This window comes from Rana temporaria, chromosome 9, assembly GCF_905171775.1.
Source record: "Rana temporaria chromosome 9, aRanTem1.1, whole genome shotgun sequence".
In the NCBI taxonomy this organism is placed as follows: Eukaryota; Metazoa; Chordata; class Amphibia; order Anura; family Ranidae; genus Rana; species Rana temporaria.
Window position 1 is genome coordinate 30,020,654 of NC_053497.1, and position 17,555 is coordinate 30,038,208.

Here is a 17,555-nt window from a genome sequence, read left to right on the forward strand (position 1 = left end):
TGAAAGAGAAAACTTACTTATTTACAATGTTTTGTAACTGAAAAAAAAATACTTTTTTTTCCTTCAAAATTTTCGGTGATTTTTTTATTTTTTTAGCAGAAAATAAAAATCCCAGAGGTGATCAAATACCACCAATAGAAAGCTCTAATTGTGGGAACAAAATGATAAAAATTTAGTTTGGGTACAGTGTAGCATGACCGCGCAATTGTCATTCAAAATGCAACAGCGCTGAAAGCTGAAAATTGGTCTGGGCAGGAAGGTGTATAAGTGCCCTGTATGGAAGGGGTTAAAATTCGAAAATCCGAATTGCCGAATTTTTTGAATTTCCAAATTTTTTACTTTCCGTGTTTTCGAAAGGGGAGATGTTAGTGTAAACACAACGGCCCGGATTCACAGACAGCAGGTGCACATTACGCCGCCGCAGCGCATCCCCCTGTGTGCTACGCCAACGCAGCGCAGAGAGGCAAGCACTGCATTCAGCAAGCTATTGCTCCCCACGCTGCGTCGGCGTGGCGTAGATTTCGAAGGCGCAGGCCGGCGTAGGTGGAAGTGGGCTTTACCCATTTAAACCCATGCAAATGAGGCGTGACCCCATGCAAATGATGGTCCGAGCGCCAGACAAATACATTTAATGAACTCTGCATGCGTCGTGCCGTGGACGCATCCCCCTGCGCATGCTCACAACCACGTCGGGACAACTGCCTAAGATACGCCGGATCACTGCCTACGCCATGAACGTATCCTACGCCCAGCCAGACTCACGTCCAACGTAAAATACGTAAAATACGCCGGCTCGTATTCCTTGGTGCAGACCTTTGCATGTCTGCTGCTGGGTTACACCTCCTTTATGGGGCTTAACTTTACGCCGGACGTACAACTTTTGCGCACCTCTCGTAGCCTGCGTCGGGCGCACGTACGTTCTTGAATCGCCGTATTTTCCTCATTTGCATATTTGAATGGCTGGTCAATGGGAGCGGCACCATGCGTCCAGCCTAAATATGCGCCCACGCTACGCCGGCGTAGGCAAGTTACGTCGGCGGGATGAAGCCTATTTTTAGGCGTATCTTAGTTTGTAGGTCCGGCGCACAGATACGACGGCGCATATTTGCACTTACGCGGCGTATCTTGAAGCGGATGTGCCACTAAAACAATATATTAAAAGCTAGCAGCTACAAATACTGCAGCTGCTGACTTTTAATATAAGGACACTTACCTGTCCTGGAGTCCAGCGGTGATCGCAGCAGAGGATGAGCCGATCGCTCGTCACCCTGCTGCTCCCCCCTCCATCCACGGTGAGGGAACCAGGAAGTGAAGCGCTGCGGCTTCACTGCCCGGTTCCCTACGGCGCATGCGCGAGTCGCGCTGCGCCCGCCGATTGGCTCACACGCTGTGTGCTGGGAGCCGAGTGTTCCCAGCACACAACGGGCGACAGACGGGATGTGACGGAATGCCCGTCTTTCGCCCGTAGCGTGTGGCCGGAAGTGGGTGCAAATACCTGTCTTTAGACAGGTGTCTGCACCCCCCTCCCCCCTGAAAGGTGTCAAATGTGACACCGGAGGGGGGGAGGGTTCCGATCAGCGGGACTCCACTTTAGGGTGGAGGACCGCTTTGAGATACGTCGGCCCAAGTCCTCCGTGAATCCGGGCAAACATCTCCCCGTTCTGCCTAGTGACACTGTCACTGATCTCCTTCATGTTATCCTATGTGTCCATGCACACATAGGGGCAGATCCACAGAGCGAGTACGCCGGCGTATCTACTGATACACCGGCGTACTTTCAAATTACCTGCGTCATATCTTTGGTTTGAATCCTCAAACCAAGATACGACGGCATCTGGGTTAGATCCGACAGGTGTACGGCTTCATACGCCTTCGGATCTAAGATGCAATACTTTGGCGTCCGCTGGGTGGCGTTCACGTAGTTTTCCGCGACGGGTATGCAAATTAGCTATTTCCGACGATCCACGAATGTACAAGCGGCCGGCGCATTTTTTTTAAGTGTCTCTAGTCGGCTTTTTCCGGCGTATAGTTAAAGCTGGTATTTCGTTGCGTATAGTTAGACCTGCCATGTTAAGTATGGCCGTCGTTCCCGCGTTTATTTTGAATTTTTTATTTTTTTTGCGCAAGTCGTCCGTGAATCGGGATGGACGTAATTCACGTCTAAGTTAAAAAAAAATGACGTCGTTGCGACGTCATTTAGCGCAATGCACGGCGGGAAATTTAGAAACGGAGCATGCGCAGTTCATTCGGCGTGGGGGCGCAAATTCTTTGGGGATTCGAACCGGCCAAAAGTAAGTTACAGCGGCGTAGCGTATCTCACATACGCTGCGCCCATCTATTTCTTTGTGGATCTGCCCTATAGGCTGTTATCAGCAGTTTTTGTCTGGAGTGTTTTTTGGCATTAAAAAAACCCCAAAACTAGCGGGTTCTGAGAGGAGTTTTTCAGCTGTAAAAACGTTCTAACGTCAAAACAAAAAAATGCTGATAAACACTCAAGAACAGTGCTCACCAGCATTTTATTTTATTTTTTTAAATTCTTTATTTATAAACAGGGAAAAAAGGGGGTCCATGGGAACCACCGCGTCATTACAAACATCAGTACGGTAAATGGGATAAACATCAAGGTACACAGTACAGATGTAAAAAAAAAAAACCGAACAGTTCAAACAATATAGGGTAATATTAATCATCACAGTGGAGGGGTCGACTATTCGTCCATCTTTATGAGGACATGGCTGCACGCCTCACGGCGCCGCCCTCCCCACTCTTTATATTCCCTCTCTTCTGCATGTGTGTCTCAACCCGTTTATTCAAAATCAAACGATTCACCGTGGTCCCACGGGCCCGATCCCCTGACTTTTCAGGTTTATATAGAAAATAGGAGCAGAGAGGGTGAATAGAGGTAGATGTAGAGAGCGAGCACTCTCCTAGAAAATACAGGCAAAGGAAAGGGAGATGGAGGGGAGCTGAAAGGAGAGGGGGGGGGGTAGGTATGTGGGGGGGGGGTGTTGATTACGGTCATCGCCTCACGTTCGCCACCAGGAAGGGCGTTATTACTGTGTCACCTCCCGCGACTACTGCAGATAGCATACCACAGACGAAATCAAGGAGTTCAGGTTGAGGCACTTCCGCCCCTGAAGGCTACCCCTTCATCGGAGTATTTAAAAATATTCCAGATACGCCAGGTATCTGTGTAGGCCTCCTGTCTGTCCTGACTCGTTAGGATGAGATCTTCCATTTTATTGATTTCGTCTATTTTCTGCAACCACATGGCAACAGTCGGCGGGAGCGTTGACTTCCAGCGGATCGGAATGCAGGCCTTGGCGGCATCTAACAAATGGCGAACTACCGATTTCTTGTACACCCGCGTGGGGGCGTCAGTCGCGTGGAGAAGGAAGAATGCCGGATCATCAGGGACCTCACGGTCCGTAAACTGTTGCGTTATCCGCCTTACTTCGGTCCAAAAGTTCCGGAGTCGGGGACAGGACCAGAACACGTGTAACAGTGTGCCCTTGTCTTCCATGCAACGCCAACATCTGTCCGACGTCGCAGGGAAGATCTTATGTAGCAAGTCTGGGGTCCTATACCAGCCGGTTAGGATCTTGTAGTTAGTCTCCTGTATTCTGGTGCATATGGAGGATTTATGTGTGTGAGAATTTTTTCCCTTTTCTTTTCGGAGAATGTACAGTTCAGCGATCGTTCCCACTCAGCGAAGTACGGGAGACGGTGACCCGTCCCTGGCATAATTACCAGCTCGTGTGCAAGGGATAGTGTATGTGGCAGGACCCCCGTATCTGAGCACCATTCCTCTAGTACCGTGAGAGGTTGACTCGTCGCAGGGGGAGGGGGTGTCATAGTTTCAAGAAAATGGGACAGCTGCTCAGTCCTTAAAAAATCTAAGCGGTAGGTTCCCCCCGGGTCCATTAGCTCCGCCCTCGTCTTCCATCTTCCCGCTTCGCTGAAATGGGACACCTGGTAAAGGCCTAACGCCTTCAGGGCTTTAAATTTCCCATCTCTTATGCCCGGTTCGAAGAGTGGGTTACCCAGCACAGGGCGTAATGGCGAGGTTCGGGAGCTCAGGTTTGTCCTTGTCATTATCCGCGCGCATACCGCGATGGTGTTTCCTATTAGCGGGTGTCGCCTGATGTCTCCTCGCATAACGGTGTGACACCAGGGGGCTCGTTGTAGGGGGATATCACATTGGGCCTGTTCCAATCCAGGCCAAAGTTTGACGTCTCCATGGCGGCACCAGTCGACAAGTCGGCCCAGTTGCGCCGCATAATAGTAGGCCCGGACGTCCGTCATCGCTATGCCCCCCAGTCGTTTGGGTAGGGAGAGAATTTTCTTATGTATCCTGGGATGTTTTCCCCCCCAGAGGAACGTTTTGAAAGTCGTGTATACTTGCTTAAAGTAGTCTGCTGGAATGAGTATCGGGAGGGCTTGTAGAAGGTATAGAAATTTGGGCAAAATCGTCATTTTCAGTATGCTACACCTCCCAAACCATGAGTGTAGCCCCTTAGTCCATGTCGTCAGTAGTCCCTGAATGGTCTTAAGGAGAGGGGGGAAGTTCAGTTTGTACACTTGAGATAGTCTGGGTGGGATGCGAGTTCCCAAATAGGTCAGCGCCTCTTCTGTCCACTTTAAACGGAATTTGCTCCGAAGGTGGGAAAGTTGTTGCTGTGTTACATGCAAGCCCATCGCCACCGATTTGCTCAAGTTTATTTTGAGGTTCGACAGTTCCCCGTATCGCTCAAATTCCGCCATCAAATTCGGTAAGGATGTCCCCGGCTCCGTCAACGAGAACAGTAGGTCGTCAGCGTATGCCGAGACTTTGTATTGTGCTTTATCTACCTCCACCCCCTTAATTCCCGTGTTTAACCGCACGTGGTTCAAAAAGGGTTCTAGCGAGAGCGCAAACAACAGGGGCGAGAGGGGGCAGCCCTGTCTGGTTCCATTTGTAATGGCAAATGGCTCTGAGAGAATGCCATTTGTTCTCACTCTCGCCGTCGGGTTAGAGTATATCGCCGCTATCCAGTATCTCATTTTTTCGCCTAGGCCTATATGTTTCAGGGTGGCGAACATGAACTGCCAGTCCACCCGATCGAATGCCTTCTCGGCATCTGTGTTCACGAAGACGCAAGGCATCTTCGTGGTGTTGGCGACATGTAACAAGTTAAGGACCTTAATCGTGTTGTCCCTGGCCTCCCGCGTCGGGACGAATCCCACTTGGTCCAGATGAATCAGGCCAGGGAGGTGTTGTTGCAATCTCGTGGCGATGACTTTAGTGAAAAGTTTTAGATCTGCGTTTAGTAGGGAGATCGGACGGTAGCTTGCACATTGGCTCGGGTCTTTCCCGTCTTTGGGGATTACTGCTATGTGTGCCAAAAGTGTGGAGTCGTGGAATGTCTTACCCATGCTGAGGTAGTTAAATAGGGATACCATTCGCTCTCCAAGAGCAGGAAGGAGGGTCCTGTAGTAAGGCACAGAGAGACCGTCCGGGCCCGGGGCCTTCCCTGCCTTGGCGGTCTTCAACGCCAGTTGGAGTTCCGATAGGGTAATCGGCTCTTCCAACAGCTGCTTCGCCTCGGTCGATAAAGTTGGCATGCGAGAAGACGTTAAGTAGTCTGCCGTCCTGTCGGTGTCAGAAGGTCGTTGGGGTAGGTTATACAGCATCTGGTAGAAGGATCTGAACTCCTGAGATATCTGGTGGGGTAATGTCTTTTTATGTCCCCCGGTGGAGGTGACGTGCGGTATGTACGACGCCAGGGTTTGCTCACGGAGTGCTCGTGCCAGCATCTTCCCGCACTTATTCCCAGATTCATACACTCTCCTCCTGCAAATCTGCAGGGCCGCTTTGGCTTTGTAGTGCAGCAGGTCCGTGACCTGCCTGCGCACTACATCGAGTTCCGAACCTAGTTCCGCCGAGGGGGTTTGTTTGTGCCTTACCTCTAGTCCCTGCAGCTTTTGAAGGAGGGACGTCAGTTGTTCTGTCCTTTGTCGTTTCAGTCTAGCCCCATGTTTGATCAGTATCCCGCGAACCACAGCTTTATGTGCCTCCCATACTATGGCAGGATCGCTATCCTCCGTGCTATTTGTTTGAAAATAATGTCCGATCTCCCGAACCACGTCAGCCATAACGTCCGCGTCATGCAACAGACTGTCATTCAGTCTCCAGGGTCGTCTCTGTGCTCCATGAGTTTCCGAGACTGCGTACGTCAGCAAGATCGGGGCATGATCAGACCACGTTATTGACTCAATAGTGGTGTTTTTGACCGCGTGTAAGTGCTTGTGGGGGATTAAGAAGTAGTCGATCCGTGAGTACGATTTATGTGGCCTGGAAAAGAACGTGTAGTCCCTTTCCCCTGGGTGGAATAGTCGCCACACGTCTATGAGTTGTGAGGAGTGTAACGATGTGGAGATGCGTCGGTGTTCCTCCCTCGAGAGCGAGGAAACCCCTGCGGAGGTGTCCTCTGAGGGTGTCAGGGCTGTGTTCAGGTCCCCACCCACAATAAGCTGTCCAGTCGTAAAGTGTGTAAGTCGGTCTAGTGTGCGTTTTAGCCATCTATCCTGGTGGGTGTTCGGGGCGTACAGGTTTGCCAAAGTAACCCGTTCCGTACCTATCATCCCCCTCAGGAAAAGGTGGCGGCCTTCAGAATCGAACTCAGTCTCCGCGGCTGACCATGGCACTCTTGCGGAAATCAGAATGGAGACGCCTCGGGATTTCGCCTTGGCATACGCAGCGTGGTAGACTGTGGGATAGAATCTATTTTTTAGTACGGGCACACTGTTGTCTCTAAAGTGCGTTTCTTGGAGCATCACAATGTCTGCATTCAGACGTTTCATGTCATGAAGCAGCATTCTTCGCTTCTCCGGAGTATTCAGTCCCTTCGCATTTAACGAGATTATAGTAAGCGCGTCCATGTTTTCAGATGTTGGGGGTGGGGGGGAGGGGGGGAGGGGGTGGGGAGAAGAGGGGCAGAGAAGAGGTTGAGAGTTTGGGTAAGAGAACCCAGCAGAGCTAGAGTGAGAGTAGGAGGCCTGCACTAGTGTGTGCGGCCGAGATAGAGAGCTAGTTAAGCTAACTTTAGCTGTAACGCTCACCAGTGCAGCACTGGTATTCGAGCGCAGTCCTAAGTGGGTAACGAGTTGTACAGAGCCGGGAAGAGAGACTCCCGATCCTCCCATCCCCCACCGGCTATCTAGATAGATAGGATAAAATACGGCATTTTTAGTGTATATAGCTAATCTGCATATTCAGTACATCGGACATAAGCAATGAACAATAACATATGATCTAACTTCCAAGTGGTGCAAACAGTGCAAATAGTGTAGGCAGTGCCAGCCATCATTCCACGAGCATCCCGAGCACTTCAACCGGAAGTGGTCAGTCGTGAAAGGAGGGGGAGCAATACAAGAATCAAGCAGGTGTATACATCATTATCTCGGTCCCTCTCTCCCTCACCTCGTTAATATTGGCAGGCGCGCAATTGATGGTATCACAGTGAGCTCATATCCCCCCATCCGCCCCCCAGCTAGAAAAACAGCAAAAGAGCCCGACCTTATCACCGTTCTAATGTACCATGACCTGAGCCCTGTGGTTCCTCCGCAGAAGGGCCAATGAGGTCGGCAGCTCCACAAGCAGTCATCTATCCTACAAGGGTTCCCCTCCATGTCCAAAGGACCGATCCCCATGCTGCCAGGAGGGAGGAATCAGCGAGGATACCCCCAAAGTTCTCCGCCCTATCACGCCTTAGGGTCAAAATCCACCATCCCCCCCAAGTCATGTGGGGAGATGTTGTACATCAGGGGGAGGGGGGGGCAGCCATCTCCGCAGTACTGTGGGTAAGTCCTCAGGGATACATGGCCTGGGGGCTCCTCGTCCCGGACCCCGTCAGGGTAAAGCTATAGGACCATCCCCCAGCAGCAGGGCATAGAAGGCAAGTGCTAATTGAAAGGTGAAGTTCACATGGCTGCTGGGTGGTATCACGGGGCCGTGGGGAGAGGGCGGGAGGCCGTAGAGAATACCCCCCTAACATTCCCACCAGGATTTCACCCCAATAAAGGTAACCCCCCCCCCCCATCTCGGCCGAGAACAAACAGTTTGCAGATGAACATCACTAGCCAGGGGGGGGGGACAAGGAGGAGCGGGGCAGGGTCCACGTCAATGGCACAATCGTCAACTGGGCAAAAGCAACTATGGGGCGGCAGAGGGAGACAGAACAGAGCTCATTTCTGTGTGGCCCAGGGCCTACTCACGGCGCTCTCCTCCTGATGGGGCTCTGCGTCTTCTCCATCCTCTCTGTTGTCGCGGCTGAGCCGGGATGCGGTAGTTGGACGGTCCGGATCTCCCTGTCGGTCGCGGAAGCAGCTGTAGCCAGTCTGGTATCGGGAACTGTTCCTCCTCCAAAAAGCGGAAGAGCGCTGGCAGGTCCGCCCGGGTCTGTAGTGTAAAGGCCTTGCCCTCCTTCCTGAATGTCACCGCCAGTGGGTACCTCCATCTGTACGTGCAGCCGCTTCATCTCGCCAGCTCCAGGATAGGCCTCAGCATCGCCCGTCTCTTCAGGGTTGCTCCAGACAAGTCAGGTCGGATTTTGATTAGAGCCTCCTCCAGAGGTACTTCGCCCTGGTCCCAGGCTCTGCGGAGAATGTCCTCCTTCTGTTTGTAGCGGAGCAGTCTGCATACTACATCTCTGGGCCTCTCCGGATCCTCTGACCTGGGACCCAAAGTCCTGTGTGCTCTGTCCACCTCCACGACCCCCAGCGGATCCTCCAGCACTGTCCTAAATAAGGTCTGCACCGCTTGGTCCAATTCTTCTGCTCCCACTGATTCCGGGACTCCCCGGATCCGCAAATTGTTGCGCCTGTTCCGGTCCTCGATCTCCTCGAGGTGTAGCTGGAGCGCGATGGCCGTTTCCCGGTGTTGATCACTGGTTCTCTCCAACTCCGAGACCCTGGTCTCCAGGCGCGCAAAGGAGGATTCCCCCGTGGTCACCCTGTCCGCTAGGGTGGAGACATCAGCCCTCACCTCCTGGATGTCTCTCCGATGCGTCTCTTCCAGGCGGAGTATGAGGGCCTCGATGTCCGATCTCGTGGGGAGCGCCTGCAGCAGGGTTCGGATGTCCGGTTCCAGCTGAGCTCCGTCTAGGTGCTGCGCAGGTGAGGCCATCTCCAAAGCGGGTGTTTTAGACTGGTCCGGCAAGCAGATCGGGGATGGTGGGGTGTTCAGGGCTGCAGCCCACTCGCTGCAGTCCGGGGCCTCCTCAGGATCTCCACGTGGCGAGCCTTCGCGGTGCAGTTGCTTGGGCTCCAGGAGAAGCACAATGGTTCAGCTTAAAATACTGCTGAATCTCGCCCGTAGCCACCCCGGATCGGGTCAGTCTGGATCCTGCTTTCCCCCTGCGCCTTTTGGCAGATTGCATGCCGATTTTTACTCTGTTAGAGCCGGTAAGGGACGGTCTGGGCCGGGAGCTCCTAGAAGCTGCGTCTTCACACGGCCATGTCCAGACCACGCCCCCCCCCACCAGCATTTTTTTGACGTGTTTGATCCATTAGAAAAAAAATAATATATATTTTTTTAACCACTTCAATACCAGGCACTTACACCCCCTTCCTGCCCAAGCCAATTTTCAGCTTTCTGTGCGGTTTAAATGACAATTGCGCGGTCATGCTACACTGTACACAAACAGAGCGTTCTTTTGGTGGTATTTGATCACCTCTGCGGTTTTTATTTTTTGCTATACAAATAAAAAAAGACCGCTGGGCATTGATACATGGCACTGATGGGCACTGACATGCGGCACTGATATGTGGCACTGATGTTTATCCCTGGTGGCACTGGCAGGGATTTTGGGTGGGCATTGATTGGCAGCTGCCTTGGCTCATATTGGCATTTCCCTGGTGGTCTAGGAGACATACCTCGTGGTCCAGTGTGGATGCCCATTCCTGGTGGTCCTGGGCGGCATACTGGTGTTTTTTTTGTGGTCAGAAAAATATCTCCTAAACGCGATTTTAGGGTGTTCAGAAAACAGCCCATAAACTCCATTGCTGATAAACGTCCAAAACCTTCCACGTGTGCACAGACACCTAGGATAACATAGAGGGGAGTTTATGGGCTGTTAAAAAAAAAACACCCGACAACGGCCGTTTATGAGCTTCAGTGTGCATGGAGCCTAAGGGCCAGATTCAGGTAGAAGTGCGGCGGCGTAACGTATCATAGATACGTTACACCGCCGCAAGTTTTCATCGCAAGTGCCTGATTCACAAAGCACTTGCGATGAAAACTACGCCGGCGGCCTCCGGCATAAGCCCGCGTAATTTAAATGGGCGTGTGCCATTTAAATTAGGCGTGCTCCCTCGCCGGACCTACTGCGCATGCTCCGTTTCGTAACTCCCACTGTGCTTTGCGCAAAGTGACGTAATTTTTTCGAGCGGCGACACGCGTAGCGTAATTCCATATTCCCGGACGGCTTACGCAAACGACGTGAATGTTTAAATTTCGACGCGGGAACGACGGCCATACTTTATACAGCAATACGATTGCTGTGTAAAGATAAGGCACCAAAAACGACGACTAACTTTGCGACGGGAAACTAGACTAGCGGCGACGTAGCGAACGCGAAAATCCGTTGTGAATCGCCGTAACTCCTAATTTGCATACCCGACGCTGGTTTACGACGCGAACTCCCCCCAGCGGCGGCCGCGGTACTGCATCCTAAGATCCGACAGTGTAAAACAATTACACCTGTCGGATCTTAGGGATATCTATGCGTAACTGATTCTATGAATCAGTCGCATAGATACTCTGAGAGATACTCCGTCGTATCTCCGCTGTGAATCTGGCCCTCAATGTTTAACATAAATGAATAAAAGCTGATTGTTGTAAGCACCCCTCAACCCTTGAACTGCAAATTTTGATGGAAAGCTTGTTCTGTTAAAAGAAATTGAAAAATAAGACTTACTGGCTGGATCCCCAGGTAAAGTTAAACGAAAAGAGAAAACAAATGCAGCCACCTCATCTAAGAACTGGTAAGCTGCAATATTCATTTTACTTTTTGGTTTGAATACAACTGTCATTTTTATGTTTTTCTCTCTCAGAACGGGAGTGTGGCGAATATCGGCGTATTTTGCCTCCGCTCCAGAATCAAACTTCACCACAGAATTTGAAGTGAAAAAATATGGTAAGATCAGACAGACACAGCAACATGCATTGAGGATAATATATATATATATATATATATATATATATATATATATATATATATATATATATATATAATATATATATTATAAAGCAAAAACACAAAGTATAATGCAAAACTAATTACAATGGGGGGAGATTTACTAAAACTGGAGCACTCAGAATCTGGTGCAGCTCTTCATGGGAGCCAATCAGCTTCTAACTTCAGCTTGTTCAATTAACCGCTTGCCGCTCCGCCGCACGCAGATATACGTCTGCAGCATGGCACGGATAGGCGAAGGACATATATATACGTTATTAGCGCAACGTTCCTTTTTTCCTTACTTGTATTGTGTTTGTATGACACTGTTGTGTTGCAGCTTAGTTAGGTATTTTTTAGTGCCTTAGCGCGGTATTTCTTCTCTTTATATATATACGTCCCCTTTAAGAAGCCGGCATTGTGCACTCGCGCGCACGCCCGCCGCGAGCTCCGTGACTCTGACCGCGGAATTGTGTCACGGTGAGGAAGAACGGGGAGATGCTGATGTAAACAAGCATTTCCCCAGTCTTCCTAGTGACAATGACAGTGATCACAGCTTCCTGTAATCGGAAGTGGTGATCAGTGTCCTGTCACACACAGCCCATCCCCCCTACTCCCTAGGGAACACTTAACCCCTTCAGCGCCACCTGGTGGTTTACTCCTTCCCTGCCAGTGTCATTTTCACAGCAATCAGTACATTTTTATAGCACCGATCGCTGTAAAAATGACAATGGCCCCAGAAATGTGTCCGATGCGTCCGCCATAATGTCGCAGTCACGATAAAAATCGCTGATCGCCGCCATTACTAGTAAAAAAAATAAAATAAATAAAAATGCCATAATTCTATCCCCTATTTTGTAGACGCTTTAACTTTTGCGCAAACCGATCAAACGCTTATTGCGACTTTTTTTACCAAAAATATGTAGAAGAATAAGTGTCGGCCTAAACTGAGGAAAAAAAATGTGTTTATACATTTTTGGGGCATATTTATTATAGCAAAAAGTAAAAACTATAGAATTTTTTTCCAAATTGTCGCTTATAGTGTAAAAAATAAAAACCGCAGAGGTGATCAAATACCACCAAAAGAAAGCTCTATTTGTGGCAAAAAAAGGACATCAATTTTGTTTGGGAGCCACGTCGCACGACCGCGCAATTGTCAGTTAAAGCGACGCAGTGCCGAATCGCAAAAAGTGGCCAGGTCTTTGGCCAGCCAAATGGTCCGGGGCTGAAGTGGTTAAACTTTGACAATAAAAACTGGAAGCTGATTGGTTCCTATGCAGAGCTGCACCAGATTTTGCACTCTCCAAGTTTAGTAAACCAACCCCAATGTATCAATGAATTATTGCCTAGAAGTACATGTACATTGTATCGGTTCCTTTAACTTTTGTATTTAGTATTTGGTGCACTTAGATGAGGAATAATTCCAGTGCACTTGCAAAGTGATTGCTAAATTTATTCAATTTATTTGACCGCTTCCTGCACATTTACGTCGGCAGAATGGCACGGCTGGGCACAGGCACGTACCTGTATGTCCCCTTTAAGTGCCCAGCCGTGGGTCCGAAGCTCCATGACCACGGCCGTGGGACCCGCGGACTAGATCGCCGCCGGTGTCCCGCGATTGGTCACAGGAGCTGAAGAACGGGAAGAGGTGTGTGTAAACACACCTTCCCCGTTCTTCATTGTGGCGCTGTCACTGATCGTCTGTTCCCTGATATAAGTTACTTACCTTGTCCCTGGATCCTGGGATGCCGCCGCGCTGTGTGAGTGAGCGGCGTCTCCTCGCTCGATTCACAGTGCCTGTGTGCCGCCGAGCTTCGTTCCCTGCGACGTTACGACGCACAGGGGCGGAGATCGGCGCCAAAAAAAAAAAAGTAAATAAACACATTACATACAGTATGCTGTAATCTTATAGATTACAGTATTGTGTGTAAAAAATACACCCCCCCTTGTCCCTAGTGGTCTGCCCAGTGCCCTACATGTTCTTTTATATAATAAAAACGTTTCTTTCTGCCTGGAAACTGGAGATTGTCCATAGCAACCAAAAGTGTCCCTTTATGTCAAAAATGGTTTTAGATCAGCTAGAAAACAGCGATAATAAATTATAATCACTTGCAGAATTGAGCGATATTTGTGGGGAAATTCGTCATAAAAAAAAAAAATAATGACAGCGACAATTCTGCAACTGAGGAAATTTCAGTGATTTTGAGTTGATTACATTATTGAATAATTTTTATTATAATTATATTATTATTTGTTATAATTATTTATAATTATTTATTATATTATAATTTATAATTTTGTTTTTAAAAAAATGTCATACCCGGGATGCCTACAAGACTCTTGTTTGGTCAGATTTAAGTGAGTTATTTCTAAAAATTACAGGCCTACAGTATAAAACGCCAAATTTCCTTGCAAAATAATTGTACCGCTTTCAGCACCTAAAATCTGAAATAATCATACCGCCAGGGAGGTTAATACTACTTGAGTATATTTATTTGTCCTTAAGTATTTGTTAATACTTTACTTTAAGACTTTAGTACCACTTTACACTTTTTTTTTATTTATTTACATCTGCTTTGCCAGTTCTTCCAAATTTTGAAGTGAAGATCGTACCTGAACTCCCGTATTTCCAGATAAATAAAGCGCAATTTAGAATCAAAGTGGAGGCCAGGTAATCGATGTGTTCATTTGTGTTAGTGTGCTAATAAGAGCAATATAACGTAATAAAAAAATGTTACATTGGGGCTGATTTTATAAAACTAGAGGGCCAGATTCTCAAAGACTTACGACGGCGTATCTCCAGATACACCGTCGTAAGTCCGAATGGCCGCCGTCGTATCTATGCGCCTGATTCATAGAATCAGTTACGCATAGATTTGGCCAAGATACGAGCGGCGTAAGTCTCCTACGCCGTCGTATCTTGGGGTGCATATTTACGCTGGCCGCTAGGTGGCGCTTCCGTTGATTTCCGCGTCGAATATGTAAATGAGCAAGATGCGCCAATTCACAAACGTACGTACACCCGTCGCAAATAGTTACGCCATTTACGTAAGACATACGCCAGCGTAAAGATAAAGCTGGTCTCTAGGTGGCGCAGCCCATGCAAGGTATGGACGTCGGAACAGGCGTATCTTTCTACGTCGTTTACGTAAGTCGTACGCGAATAGGGCTGTGCGTAAGTTACGTTCACGTCGTAGGCAGTGTTCGACGTATCTTAGGCATTCTATCCGACGCATGCGCACTGGGATACGTCCATGGACGGCGCATGCGCCGTTCATTCAAAACGTCATTTATGTGGGGTCATGCTTTATTTACATAAAACACCCCCACCTCTTCACAATTTGAATTACGCGCGCTTACGCCGGGACATTTACGCTACGCCGCCGTAACTTAGGACGCAAGTGCTTTGTGAATACAGCACTTGCCTCTCTAAGTTGCGGCGGCATAGCGTAAATACGATACGATACGCCCGCTCAATGTAACGCCGCCGTATGTGAATCTGGGCCAGAGAGTGTAAGATCTGGTGCAGCTGTGCATGGTAGCCAATCAGCTTCTAACTTCAGCTTGTTCAATTAAGCTTTTTTTTACGAAAAATATATAGAAGAATACGTATCTGCCTAAAATGAGGAAGAAAAATTTTTTTTTATATATTTTTGGGGGATATTTATTCAAGCAAAAAGTAAAATTTTTATTTTTCAAAATTGTCGTTCTATTTTTGTTTATAGCGCAAAAACTAAAAAACGCAGAGGTGATCAAATACCACCAAAAGAAAGCTCTATTTGTGGGGAAAAAAAGACGCCAATTTTTGGGAGCCACGTCGCACGACCGCGCAATTGTCAGTTAAAGCGTCGCAGTGCTGAATCGCAAAAAGTGCTCTGGTCTTTGGGCAGCAATATGGTCCGGGGGTTAAGTGGTTAAAGAATATGCAAACCCAACATTTCATACTCCTGATATGTGCCTGCTGTACCATATGCTTGTATGAAAAATTATCCTGTGTCAAAAAATCCCTGGTGTTATGGCCAGTCCCTCTGCTTTCCTATTAAAAACTGACCACACTAGGCACGAGAGCACAGAGTGGTCAGGTTTCTGGCTGTGTCGGGAACTCCAATGATTAGACATCTGCTAACATGCTCCCTGCACAGCCATTCATTGAGAAGACTAGTGGACTGCTGTTTCTACTTCCCCAGCTCTATGAGTAACTGATGCAGTTGAGAACAGAGGGTATGTGATCATTTACGTAAAAGGAAAAAAAAAATAAGTATTTATAATGTTTTTTTATATGTATACACAAATGTTTTACCTTTCATTTCTATTTTAAATTGAATGGATTGTTTTATAAGGGGAGAATTCACATATAGTGGAACCTCGGTTTTAGGCCCCTTTCACACTGGGGCAGGACGTGCGGTGGTGGTATAGCGGCGCTAAAATTAGCGGCGATATACCGTCAGAATTGCCGCAGAATTCGGCTGCTAGCAGTGCGGTATTAACCCCCGCTAGTGGCCGAAAAAGGGTTAATACCACCCGCAATGCGCCTCTGCAGAGGTGCATTGCTGGCGGTATTACCGCGGTGTCCCATTGCTTTCAATGCGGAGGAGCGGTATACACACCGGTATCTCACCGCTCCAAAGATGCTGCTTGCAGGAGATTTTTTTTTCTCCTGCCAGAGCATCACTTCAGTGTGAAAGCCCCTCGGGCTTTTACATTGAGAATGCAGTGCAGGAGTATTTCAGGCGGTATTTAGGTGCTATTTTTAGCGCTAAAACTCCTCAGTGTGAAAGGGGCCTAAGAGTAACTTGGTTTGAGTGCGTTTTGATTTGCGAGCAACTTTTTTTCAAATTCTGACTCGGTTTGCAAGTGTTGACTCGCAAGACGAGCAGAAATCAAGCTAAATAGGCATGCTGTACCTCATTTGGCCTGAGGTATGGTGGCGCAGAAGCCGAGCAGAGCCAAAAATAGGCCTGCAGTACCTCATTTGGCCTGAGGTACGGGGCGCAGAAGCCAAGCAGAGCCGAAAATAGGCCTGCAGTACCTCATTTGGCCTGAGGTACGGGGCGCAGAAGCCAAGCAGAGCCGAAAATAGGCCTGCAGTACCTCATTTGGCCTGAGGTACGGGGCGCAGAAGCCAAGAAAAGCCGAACAATGGCCTGCAGTACCTCATTTGGCCTGAGGTACGGGGGCGCAGAAGCCAAGCAGAGCCGAAAATAGGCCTGCAGTACCTCATTTGGCCTGAGGTACGGGGGCGCAGGAGCCAAAAAAAAGCCGAACATTGGCCTGCAGTACCTCATTTGGTCTGAGGTACGGAGGCGCAGGAGCCGAGAAAAGCCGAACATTGGCCTGCAGTACCTCATTTGGCCTGAGGTACGGGGGCGCAGGAGTCGAGAAAAGCCGAACATTGGCCTGCAGTACCTCATTTGGCCTGAGGTACGGGGGCGCAGGAAACGAGCCGAAGTGTCCTCAGGCCTTTTCAGCCATTTTTGGCGCTCTCTGCCCCCCCCACCTCTGGCCGCATTCGGTATTGCATCCCATTGAGGTCAATGCGTAACAAATTATTTTGGTTTCCATTGACTTCAATGGGAAAACTCGCTTTGATATGCGAGTACTTTGGATTACGAGCATACTGGAACGGATTATGCTCGTAATCCGAAGTTCAACTGTATACTGTAAAGCAAATTCTCACCCTGAACTTTAAACTCCCTCCTATCCACCCCTTCCCTCCTCCGCTACGCAAATTAAGCACCTTATTTCACTTTGCACACAATACCCAATCACGTGCAGGGATTTTTTTTTAAAAAGCAAGATTATTTCTCATATATGATTAGATGATTGTCTGCGCGGCTTCACCTCCTTTACTAAAGTAAGTGAAATTTCCCTTTGCCTCATATCGTTTTACTTGGCTTAGTGAATTAGGTGAAGTGATGCTGATTGGAATCATTTAGTGATTGCTCTTTTGTGATTGGTTTAGATTTGTGTATGGAGAAGCAGTAAATGGCGTAGTCCATGTGCGTGTCGGAATAATAGACCAAACTGGGAGGAAGACGATGTTACAAGGCCTGGAACAGCAAGTCAAGGTAAGAAGACTCTCTTCTCCTGTCATTACCAATGTTTTTATAGTATACAACTTTTCAGGAAGTGAAGATTTCCAGACAGTGGCGGTGAGTCCATTAAGGGCGCACACTGGCGCCGCCCCCTCTCTCCAGCCACTCCCCTATATGAATAATGGATTGCATGAATCTATCCATGGCCCCCACCACCTATTTAGGCGTCCAGCCCCTTTTCGGACTCCGGGCGCCTGAATTACAGCGGCAGGGGGTATTTCTGAAACACCTGATTAGATCCATA

At 48.7% G+C, this 17,555-nt stretch overlaps 1 protein-coding gene across 1 annotated transcript in view; it reads left to right on the forward strand.

Annotated features, from left to right (window-relative positions):
• LOC120913235 (complement C4-B-like) overlaps window positions 1-17,555 on the forward strand; it is a 198,284-nt gene that overhangs the window by 32,188 nt on the left and 148,541 nt on the right. Inside the window, exons 6-8 of the mRNA XM_040323048.1 lie at window positions 11,095-11,177; window positions 13,800-13,887; window positions 17,179-17,284. Of these exons, the coding sequence (XP_040178982.1) occupies window positions 11,095-11,177; window positions 13,800-13,887; window positions 17,179-17,284 (277 nt within the window). The remainder of the gene's footprint in view (window positions 1-11,094; window positions 11,178-13,799; window positions 13,888-17,178; window positions 17,285-17,555) is intronic.